Here is a 12,321-nt window from a genome sequence, read left to right as displayed (position 1 = left end):
TATGCTGTCAGCTTCTCGTTAGGACTTCATGCTATGAACCCAGTCAGATTGTTCCCTGCCTTCCCTGTCTCAGCCATGCCTTCCCCGTCTCAGCCATGCCTTCCCCTGTCTGGAATAAAATCACAACATTTTTCTCTGACATCTTCTCATCGGCATCAGTCTATCAGAAAAGAAACCTTGATGTCGTTCTGCTTCCCTCTAGGACATCCCAGCTACTGCTTTCTTAGTTAGCGTAGCAACCTGCTTTTGGACTCTGGAGCTCACTCTGCCTCCACCTGTGTCTGAACTTACTGAACTCCGAGTTCCCATTCAGTGTATGTTTTCTGCTAGTCCCCAGACCTAATCTGTTGTCTCAGCTTGGTATCTTTTATCTTGGCTACTGCAGTGTGCTTTCAGCTGGCCCTGGCAAATGCAGCGACAGCCTGCTCCTATCTATTCAAAATCATGCTGCAAACAGTTTACTGTTCCACCACTTTGTGTTGTCCTTGTTGTGTCTCCCTGTTGACATCACACACGAGCTATACCTCTTGGTTTTTCAACACCCACATGTGCTTTTTTCTCTCTCCTAGTGCCATTTCTCTGATGCAAAAGTGTCAACAACAGCCTCATCCTGTTATATTTTTCAAAAAAACGCCCCTCGTTCCCTCCCTACTCTCCTCGTGTTTGCTAGAGGCTTTTTGCGAGCACCTCCTGCTCTCTGTATCATGGCTTCAGGTTCAAGTGGTGGCAAAGGATGTGACTAGGAGTGGGATACTGATAGGCTCTGACTGCTAATTGGTAGTTACGATATGTAGTATTGTCTTGTTTCACTGTTCTTCTCATCTGCCTTTATCCTTCTGTTGTCCTTTATCTTAAGCTTTGTGGAGATGACAGTCTTTTTCACCTTTTCCTTGTGCAGGGTTCACAATAACTTGAGGCTTCCCCAGGGCTGGGCCTTTCAGCAATACAGTGGTAGGAGGAATAATTAGATTTTACATAGCAATATTTCCTTCAAAGGCAATTGGGCTTTTAATTCCAGTAAACATACAATGTATGATCTAAACTTAAAGAGAGATTACTTGGCATGATAAATTCTGAAGAGCTGCAAAATGTCACCATTTCTGGGATCAGCATTTCTGAGATCCAATCATAAGCTATTAGTCTGGAGGGGTTTAGCCACTTGGCTCTTGTAAAGTGGATAAAATGAGCCAGGATTGGAGTTAAAATCTTCAGAATGATGAGGTTTTGATTGATTTGAATTGAATATAATGATCTTCATCTAAAATTCATTTGCCTTCTCAGTCATGTGAATAATGAGGGGTTTTTTATCTTTATCAGATTTATTCTAACCCTTCTTTTCTTATATCATTCACAGTTTGTTTTCTCTAATATATTATGGATCTTGAGCTTGGCAGTCAGATTGGGTTTTTTATTGTGTGATTTACCACAAACTATTTCTTTCTATGTGATTGAACTGCCACTCATATAGACTATTTAGTGAGCTGTGGTATTATCTTCTCTAATAGGTAGGGCCATGCTGAACAAAAAAAGCTGAATTTCAGTTCAGGTATTCTGAAGCTATTTGTGAACTAAAACAAGGGACCATATTAAACTGAGCCACACCTTCTGCTCCTGAAATTCTGTTTTTGTATTCCATCAGATTTTTTCTGTATTCCATTTAATCTCTTGCCGATTAAGCAACTATCAAAATTAGAATACATTTTATTCTTGAAGATAATGCCTTTGGATATTCCTTTCATTTAATTTCTACATTAATTGACTGCATAACCTAGTGAAACAGGCACTTTAAGTGATCCAGATTTTTGATGATCATCATTGTACATATTCAGCTTGTAAATTAACCGTAAGTCTATAAATAGACTGAAATTGAACTTCAGTATTATTTACCTTCTTACTGATTTTCTTTCATCTATATATTTATCACCTGGTGAGAACTAGGTATCTTGGTCTAAGCAATATGTCCCCAAGGAATTCCTGCTCTTATAAGAAAAGGTGCCCCTGAGACATAAACTATTTTCATGTGAGAGTTCTTCACCCACAAATACTGTTGTCTCAAACATCTGTCTTGTAGGTGATGTAGTGAAACTTAGATACAGCAGGAGCTGTGTTTCGAAATGCAGAACACCTTATCTTCATCATGATACATCACATACAGATTTTCATTACTTGCATAACAGAAAGGGTCAAGGGCCACATGAATTGAAAAATAAAGTATTTGGGGATATCTTGGGTGCCTGACTTCTTGCGCACTTATAATGAAATTGATTTATGATTGATGGCCTTTGCTTTTCCTGACTTTTTTCCAAGTAAAAAGTAAATTTAATAGTTATGTTCTATTTGAGCTTGGCTTTAGCTAGTAATAGAAAAAAGAGATGACCTTCATGTAAGTATTCTTCAGAGGCTTTAAAGGGAAATGAAAGAACATGAGGATTATATTTATTTCATTTAGGAGTACTGCACAAAACCTGCAAATGCCAGAAAATTCTGACGATTTGCCAATGTGGTTTAAGAGATGGCACATTACCATAGGCCTGTCTTTGGAAAATTGGCCTTTGCTATGAATTTTTATGTATTTGCAATCTATATTCTATTAGTGGGCTATTATTCAAATTGAACAATTATCATTAAAAGTATTTGTCAGTGTGGCAAGAGTTTGAACAGGACACACAATTTCCTCTTCATTAATTTGCAGAGAAATTTTCAGAAGAGGTACAGCTCTTTCTCCCTTGAAGTGAGGGGAGTTTCCTGCAGTTAGCTGGAAATGAGTTGCTTGAGTTTTGTACCTTAACTAACGATAATAAAATTAAAGTTATGGAATTTGACATTTCCCTTTTACCAGATAGCAGTCCTAATCAGTGCCTGAATTTATTATCAAGAAAATAAATAAATTATTACAGTAATCAGTGAGGGTTCAGAGGACTCCTTCCAGTTTCTTTTGTGGACGTTCTTTAGTCCCCAAGTAATCCTCTTCCAGATCTACTTTTTTGTTGGGAAGATGCATTTTAGCAAGAGAAGCAACAGGTAATAAAACATTTCAACCAGCCCCACTTCAGACCATGTATTTTCAACTTGACAAAAATCTCTCCTCACTTCTGTCATTTAAGAAAAGAGCCACCTGTACCAGGAAACAAGAATTTGAACAGGACAAGTTTTCAGAGAGGTAAGAGACAGATTTAGGAATACAGTCCAGTAAGGTCTCATCACATCTCCTGTGTCCTGATGTGTAGAGGAGAATGGATCTGCCAGAGCTGCACCACAGAGGTCACAGGGCTCCTCCTGGGAGCACTGTGCAATGACCACATTGCCATGACATGGACCTTTAGCTAAGCTTTTTATTTCACTTGTTTTGAGACAGTTTTGTGTAGTAATTTTTCTAGTCACTTCAAATACATCAGCTTAGTACAGCAGAGCAAACCTGGGCCTGTTCTCTGTATTTCCTTGCTTCTCTACCATTCTGTCATGTATCTCTACGTGTTTTCCAGTTGTACATTAAAGGGTAGATATGCTGTACAGTTTAATAAATGTGAATGTGTTGTATTCAAAGTTGAGAACAAAGAAGAATTCTACCTAAATTTTTTCTCCTAATAGTTTTATGTGTGCTTCATTTTTCTGTAAGGCAAGCTCACATTCTGGTGAAGTCACCTTTGCAAAAGGAAACTTTCTTTAAACCATAGTCACCTTCTGTCATTTTTTGTTATAAAAGCAGCAGAACTGTTTCACAAAAGTGAAAAAAAAAATCAAAATATGCCAACCTTTTCCTCTCACTAGGTTTCCATGGTACCACACTCATATACACAGGGACATGTGGCCCTGGGGCTATCTGCAGTCTTCCTGGACTGATACCAAAAGTCTACAGTTTTGTTAATTCACTATTATGCAATGTAACAGATGCAGGATTACTTTAATTTTATTTGTTTTTCCTCCACTGTGAAAATACTCATATCACTGACTTTGTGTGATGACGTTTAGGAATTCAGTGCTAATTAATGCTTCTGTGTTTCCTGGATTGCTTTGGACCATAGAGAATTGAAATGCAGTATCTTCTGTGCATGTTTATATATAATTTCTGCTTTTTATTTTGTTACAGTTGATGCAACTTGGACAGATATATTTGCTAAATTTCCCTCATGCAAATAATTGTTAAGTATTTATTTATGACCCTTTAGCAGTGCCCAAGAGGCACATATGACTTTCCCTCTTTAATGTGATCTGCCACAGAAATGGTGTTACTTTCTGAGATTTCAAGGATAAGGAATGACTGTTTACCTCAAAGGCTGCTATTGTGTTCTAGGCAGAATGAACAGATGAAAGACTGAGCAAATTCTAAGGCATTAGGACAAGCAGTATCCTGTACAGTTCTAGATAAGCAGATGCTATAGGTAGCTAAATTAAGTATAAAGCTATGAAACTAGGAGCAAAATAAAGTGCAGTATCACTTAGATGTCAGCAATGTGTAACTGTTGAGTGAGAGAAGGAAATCCAGAGAGGACAGTTTTACTGACACAAATAAGTAAACATAGAAATGAAACCCTGAAAGGGAAATGAGCACACGGACAAAGTGTCAATAAACAAACTATACACAAGATGAACAGCTAGAGAAATAAATAAGTAAAACCAAAATAAATGCCAACAAGCAAGGCAGATGCAAAAGACCAAGCAGCTCGTAAGAAAAAAAAATTGAGCAAATGTTACATGCAAGTGGAGGAAAATCCCACTGCATGAAATTTCAGGGCTCTATCCTAAAATGCCCTGATTTCTGTGATTTTCATCAGAGAATTGTATTTGTGCAGCCAGTATAGGTGGGCACCAGCTGGTGGAGACTTTGGGTTATCATTGATTTACATTTTTTGTGTATTTTCTTAAAAGAGCAAAAGCTTTCTTCTTGAGGTATGTGGGCATGTTCACTGCTGTGTGTGTTGTAATGCCCATAAAGTCAAGCATTTGTACTGCTGCCCCCAGCCATGCCTGAGGGGTCCATATTTGCAAAGTCTGTACTTTGGAAGATTTAGCTCTTGGTGAAAAAACTATTACTCAGAGACTGCTGGAAATCCCAGTTTATCTAATGTAAAGTGTCTTTATCTCATAAATGAATTTTAAAACATTCTGCTTTAGTTTTGGTTTTCTCCTCTGTAGTTATTCCCTGTTCTTAATGCTTCAGTGCTGGATGAAGTTGAACTTTACCTCTTGGGATATAGTGGTCATTATGAAAGAAAAAAGAAGTAATATTTTTCAAATCAATTATTAAAATATCTCTTTTTATTTGCAGTAGAGAAAATTAACAGTTTCAAAAATGTAGTTTGGGAAAATTCTCATACTTCCATTTCCAGACTGTTTTTTTTCTTTTCTCTACGTTTACTCAAAAATAGCTCTTTAGTTGTACTTTTTCTTATTTCAAGTTTTGCGCTTTTCTTCATCTCTGTAGTTCGCATTCAGCTGTGCCAGAATGTCTGCTCCATTTGCTGAGGAAGCCTGTTAAGAAGAGCTGTGATATCTTTAAACATTGGGTTAAAACCCAATCAAAGACTGAGATAAAAGCACAGTCCAAACTTGGAATCAAGCTCATTTTGAATTTCAGTGTTGCCTTGTAAGGCACACTTCTTTTTTTAAGGCAAGAAGGAGAAATGCATAGACAGAATCCACAGAGAATGGTCCCTACTGGAACACAGATTAGAAAAAAATCATGGGTTAATTACTTGTTTTGGAAGAAGAGCTGTAAATGCTGAAGTTCTTTGCCCCTGCAGGTTCTCCCACGATCCAGAAAAAAAGCTTAATAAGAAAAGACTGATGAGGAAGTGAAAGACTTGTTTAGAAAAGGATGTTCACACAGAAGCTTTATGAAGACCAGGTGTTTTAGATAATTTCCGTCTTCCCTGTATGAATTCCATTTCAGTTACTTTATTGGCCATTCTGTCATATACAGAAATCTACAACACATGTAAGTGTACAGCATTGTACAAAATAAGAAGAAAGGGGTCCTTCAGTGTTTGAGTATTGCTCAGTCATGAGAGATGAGTTCACTGACCTCTGCCACTGTCTCGTGTGGCGTTGGGCAGACCCCTCTGCATTCACTCCCAAGGAGAAAAGTGTTGTCTTACAAAGATGTTATGAAGAAAACCTGTATCAAAACACATGAAGCTTTCACCTATGGCAGAATCAGGCCCACAGGAGGAATCTTGTGGTCATGGTCTAACAATGATTTTATATTTTTGGATATTGTACTGGGAACTTGACATCACAAAGTGTGAAACCCTCTGGGGAAAGAGAGTTAAAGAAATAGGAAGCAGTGTTGATGTTTTGTCTTTAAGATAAGGCACAGTTGCACTATACATAAATCATCAAACTTACTGGAATATACTTTGTGTTAGGAAAAGGAATTGATTTTTTTTTATTTTAAGATGTAAGAAAACGTAATGGAGAGACTACATTAGAATCAGCGAGGAAATGGCATGGTATTTTACAATCCTCACAAGTTAATGTCTGAATCAACATCTTTGTACAAAATTTCAGAAAAAATAAAGGCACTTTCAATCTAAGAGCACACTGTAATCAGTAAAATTCTAGAATATTCATAGATATTATAAAAGCCAGGTTATTAATATTAAATAAATAAAAATATTCAAAGGACTTTTTGAAATTGAAACAGTGCAGAACAAATTCTGCAGTTAAATTCATGTCTGTAATTGCCATGATCCGTAATTCTTGACACTTGAGAACAAATTTAGCAGTTTCAAATTGTATCCAGGTAATGTGTGTTGAATAGTATTTAACGTAGGAAACCGTGATTTTTTTTTAATTACATTTTGTAAAACACAGCCATTTTAATGGGCCTGTGAATTGGAGAGTGTGGAGCATGCCAGTGTGACAGACAGCTTAATATTCTGCTTTAATAAGCATTACAGTGAAAGTGTTATACTGACAAAAGTGAAGGTACCTTCTGTAAAGAACCCAGCATCAAAATGGCAGACAGAGAGAATTTTCTAATATTTTTGTGTTGATTTTTGTCTTCTAGAGTATCAGGGCATCAGGGCTGGTGCTGTTGGAAACCATTCTTTTTGGATCACTTCTTCTGTACTTCCCAGTAAGTCAAACTGTAACTTTTAAAAGAATTTATATCCTTGCCAACATTTTAAACCATTGCATGAATGAGTTTGGTGAAAACATAAATGTCAAAACTAAGTTTAATCTGACTGTAAAATGTGCTGTGTTCTGTAAATATTCTTGAGAACACTCAAATGTTTTATTGTATTTGTAATAGTTCTATGTTTTCAATTTATTGAACTTGCCAGGGGTTTTAACTTTGAAGTTTTCAGGTGTTCTGGGATAAGCTGAGGTTCTTTTAGAGATGACACCTCTCTAATCTGTGCTATGAGAAAAATAAGCAAAGTGTGTAAAAGGAAGACATTGGTTATACCAAGTATTTCTCTGGAATGCAGTACAAAGGAAAGGAATTATTTGAGTGTACTAATGGAATATATTTTGATGTTTCTGAAGCTGTGTGATATCTGCAGGATCTGTATTTGTATTTGACATCTGTGTTTGGGAGCACTAGATGGTATTATCCCTATGCTGTGAGTGGGGAAAAAAGTGATTACACAGTCACATGAGAAATATATTAGCAAACTTATAGAAATGCAGATCCATTGTCTTTTGAAAAAATCCCAGAAAAACTGAGTTTGTTAATTATCACATGAAGGCAATGCAATGACTGGATAAAACAAGACATCAGTATGTAAGTTGAAAGAAACTGATAAACATGCAGGTTAGGAGGACATGCAAGGATGAAGCTGTGAACTGTTTTAAAATAGGTTTATGTTCTCTGCTTTTACAGACCAACACATAACTACGGAGAGATGAGCTGGATAACAAAACTCTTTAGTAGTTGTAGAACAAGTATCAAATGGACTGTCGTAGAATGTGTGAAGAATATTATCAGAAAAACAAATCCCGGTGGAATGTTTATACTTTGTGTTTTGAATTGTGTGGGCCTTTCAAGTTCTAAAGAAAATGTGTGTGCCTTTCTAGGAGAGGTTTATGTGTTTTTTCATCTTTCACTTTGCAGATGTCAGGGAGGCAAGTTTTTGTTTCTTCCATATTGTACAAATGTTTTTTACAACCTGCAATAAATGCCTTTCCCCAGGGTTCTCATGTTTCCTTCCAGTGAACAGAACAGAAAGCCCATACACTGCTTCCTCACCCGGTGCTGGGAAGAATTTGCAGAAATTCATGGCATAAAGCTTCCCATTCCACAAAGGACGAATGTCTTTTGGTGCTTGTCTGTCTTCAGGTGATCGGTATCAGGGATACTGAGATACTGTTGGTGGAAAAAGATTCTCTCAGCAGTCGGTTTGAAGGACCATTCTGTGGGATGCAAGAACTGGTGGCCATCCACAACCTTTAGGTGCTGAGGGAGAAGACAGAAGTGGTCTTGGGAGGAAGGGTTTCAATAACCCAAACACCCCCATAAATTTTCACTGACATTTAAACAGTTCCTCTTTTTTTCCCCACAGACAATAGGGGTGTTAAATATACAGAAAGTGGGAAAATTAAGTTTGATGTGTTATGAGGAAAAAATTTTACAGAAAATTCCTGATTAGGCTGTCTGGCAATTGGTATGTAGATACTTGTTGACCAGAGCTTGTCTGTCTCTGAACATCTCATTGTCATACTGTAAAAGACTGTCCACTGAGAACACATTCTGTTAGAAACTGATAAGCAGAGTATACAGCGTGGTTTCTCTGTTCTAGCAGTCTTATGTTCCCACGCTCTTGCACAGGTAATTGCTAATCAGGCTGTTACTCCTACAGGCTGAAACAAAAAAAGAGAGACATTTTAGAGTTTCTATTTTGAGGGGTTTAGGGGAGGTGTGTAGTGAATTTAGTAGTGGGAGGAGGTCATATTAATGTTCAGATAAATAAATTAGTCCTGATTTCACCAACCAAAAGAATACGGTTTTATAAAATTAAAGAAGATTGGGATGGATACAGGAAGATCAGTTTTCAATAATTCTACCCTCAATTCACTGCAAGGAAGGTTTCATAAATTTCTGATACAGAGCAAGACAGTGAGACAATGTATGTGTGAAGGCTATAAAGCATTGTGACGGAGGTCTATTATTTAATTTTTAAGAAAAAAAGCTTTAAGATGTGGATTAGGGGGAGTGAGTCCTTGGAATGTGAACTCCTGATATTTTTCTGTATGTGGAGAGTATCTAAGTGTGCTCACCTGCTTATTGTCTGGAAAAGGAGCTCAAAACAGAGCAGAATGACATGAGAAAGAAAACCCAAGGTCCAACTGAGGAGGCTCATTGGCACCAGCTGACATTAACACACAAAAAACCCCTTAGATTTTCTCAGTGCTGCTCTAAGGTTTTGGCATCTTTATTCTCCATTCTTCTACTCTTTCCTAATTCTCACTTTTTCTAAATCTGTTCACTCACTCTGTCTCAGATTGTTTTGAGAGCCTTCAGCATACAAATTTCACTGTGTCCATGTCTCGGTTTGAGGGGAAAAACCAAAATGTTTTACCCACAAGCAGGGGAGGGGCCTCCTCCTCAATAATCACACCACTCTTTATCAAATTTAAGAAAAGGAATTTTAATACAAGAAGGATAACTGCTATATATATATATATATATGTAAACAGACTAGTGCAACCCACTTCCCCAACACCATAAGAGGAAAAAAAAAAAACAACAACAACAAAACCCAGCAGGTTTTCCTCCGGGAGAAAAGGTTATACTTAAGTGTCCTTGTCACAGCCCGCTGGCTGCAGAGTGAGTTTCAGTCCCTCTCCAGCGAAACAGACGAGCAGTGGGCTTTCAGATGGACTCAGTCTCTTCCCCCTGTGCTCCCCGTCCAAGAAGCAGAAAAGGTACGAGCGACCAGCAGCAAATCCAAGGCAGGTAGCAGCACGGCAGGAAAAAGTAATCCGAAGTAGGCAGCGGCAAGACAGCCAGGGAAAACCCCAGCAGTAACCAGCAGGGCAGCCTGCCTCCTTGGAGCCCCCACTCCCCCGTTCCGCCGAGCCAAGACTGAGGAGAATATCCAAAAAAAAACCAAAAGAGACAAACCTGCCCCCACCCCAGCGATCACAGTTAACTACTTCTTTTGTCAACCGCTGGCCTGGGCAGTTAAGTGGCAGGGGAGAGAATTTACATAATAATCCCAAACTACAACATTATCCACCCCTAAATTCTCTTCCATGCCGATACTCTACATTAAACTTAAATTTTCTTTCAAATAATTAAGTGTTTACAAATACAGTAATATGAGTCGTTTACCCAGAGATAAGTTCCCCTTGAGGTACACATCGTGTCTCTCCATCTTCCTGCATCACCCACCAGGTGGAACCAGATCCTTGAGCAAAGACAACCCCACGAATGGGTTTGCCTTTGCCTGAGGCAGGGTTGATCCAGACTGTTTTCCCTAGCATACCTCTCAGGTGTATTACAGGGACTTTGTCTCCATCTACAGTGTGAAGGGGTTCTGATTGGGCAGGGCCGGCTCGATTGACAGAGCCTCTAGTGTTGACTAGCCATGTAGCCTTTGCTAAGTGTTGATCCCAGTGTTTGAAAGTCCCTCCACCCAACGCCTTTAAAGTGGTTTTCAACAGTCCATTACACCGCTCAACTTTCCCGGCAGCTGGTGCATGGTAGGGGATATGATACACCCACTCAATGCCATGTTCTCTCGCCCAGGTAGCAACTAAGCTGTTTTTGAAATGAGTTCCATTATCTGACTCAATTCGTTCTGGGGTGCCATGTCGCCACAGCACTTGTTTTTCCAGGCCTAGGATGGTGTTCCGAGCAGTGGCGTGAGGCACTGGGTGTGTCTCCAGCCACCCTGTGGTTGCTTCCACCATGGTGAGCACATAGCGCTTGCCTTGGCGGGTCTGTGGCAGTGTGATGTAGTCAACCTGCCAGGCCTCCCCATACTTATACTTATCCCAGCGTCCACCATACCACAGGGGCTTCACTCTCTTAGCCTGCTTAATGGCAGCACATGTCTCGCAGTCGTGGATAACCTGAGAGATAATGTCCATGGTTAAATCCACCCCTCGGTCTCGTGCCCATTTATAAGTGGCATCTCTGCCCTGATGGCCCGAGGCATCATGGGCCCATCGAGCCAAGAACAGCTCTCCCTTGTGCTGCCAGTCCAGATCTGTCTGTGATACTTTCACTTGCGCAGCTCGGTCTGCCTGTTGGTTGTTGAGATGTTCCTCATTGGCCCGATTTTTGGGCACGTGTGCGTCTACGTGGCGGACTCTCACAATCAGCTTCTCTACTCGGGTGGCAATATCTTGCCATATATCGGCAGCCCAGATGGGTTTCCCTCTGCGTTTCCAATTGGTTTTCTTCCATCGGTCTAACCATCCCCAGAGAGCATTGGCCACCATCCATGAGTCGATGTAGAGGTAAAGCTTTGGCCATTTCTCTCGTTCAGCAATGTCCAGGGCCAACTGCACGGCTTTAAGCTCTGCAAACTGACTCGACCCACCTTCTCCTTCAGTAGCTTCTGCAACTTGTCGTGTGGGACTCCATACAGCTGCTTTCCATTTGCGATTAGTCCCTACAATGCGACAGGAGCCATCGGTGAAGAGGGCGTAGCGTATTTCCTCTTTTGGCAATTGATTGTATGGTGGAGCTTCTTCCGCACGTGTCACCTGCTCTTCCTCTTCATCTGCTAGACCAAAATTTTCACCTTCAGGCCAGTTTGTGATGATTTCCAGGATCCCAGGGCGATTTGATTTTCCTATACGGGCGCGCTGCGTAATCAGGGCAATCCACTTGCTCCAGGTAGCATCAGTGGCGTGATGTGTAGAGGCAGCCTGTCCTGACAACATCCACTTCAGCACTGGTAGTCGAGGTGCCAGAAACAGCTGTGCTTCTGTGCCAATCACCTCTGAGGCGGCTTGGACTCCTTCATAGGCGGCTAGGATCTCTTTCTCTGTGGGGGTATAGTTGGCTTCAGATCCTCTGTAGCCTCGGCTCCAGAATCCAAGTGGTCGGCCTCGAGTCTCACCAGGCACCTTCTGCCAAAGGCTCCAAGACAGGCCATTATTCCCGGCGGCGGAGTAGAGCATGTTCTGTACGTCTGGTCCTGTCCTGACTGGTCCAAGGGCTACAGCCTGAGCAATCTCATGCTTGATCTGGTCAAAGGCTTGTTGCTGCTCAGGGCCCCAGTGGAAATCATTCTTCTTACGGGTTACCAAGTAGAGAGGGCTTACGATCTGACTGTATGCTGGGATATGCATCCTCCAGAACCCTATGGCACCCAGGAAGGCTTGTGTTTCCTTTTTGCTGGTAGGTGGAGACATTGCTGT

At 40.2% G+C, this 12,321-nt stretch overlaps 1 protein-coding gene across 2 annotated transcripts in view; it reads left to right on the top strand.

The window, feature by feature from the left end:
- Positions 1-12,321, top strand: part of GPR158 (G protein-coupled receptor 158) — a 179,150-nt gene that overhangs the window by 84,209 nt on the left and 82,620 nt on the right. For both annotated transcript variants that reach the window (XM_071560149.1, XM_071560146.1), the window contains exon 5: positions 7,010-7,078. In XM_071560149.1, coding sequence (XP_071416250.1) covers positions 7,010-7,078 — 69 coding nt within the window. The remainder of the gene's footprint in view (positions 1-7,009; positions 7,079-12,321) is intronic.

Source organism: Pithys albifrons, chromosome 7 (genome assembly GCF_047495875.1).
Source record: "Pithys albifrons albifrons isolate INPA30051 chromosome 7, PitAlb_v1, whole genome shotgun sequence".
Classification (NCBI taxonomy): domain Eukaryota; kingdom Metazoa; phylum Chordata; class Aves; order Passeriformes; family Thamnophilidae; genus Pithys; species Pithys albifrons.
The sequence above is the reverse complement of the archived record's forward strand: the minus strand, read 5'-3'. Positions and strand labels throughout refer to the sequence as shown.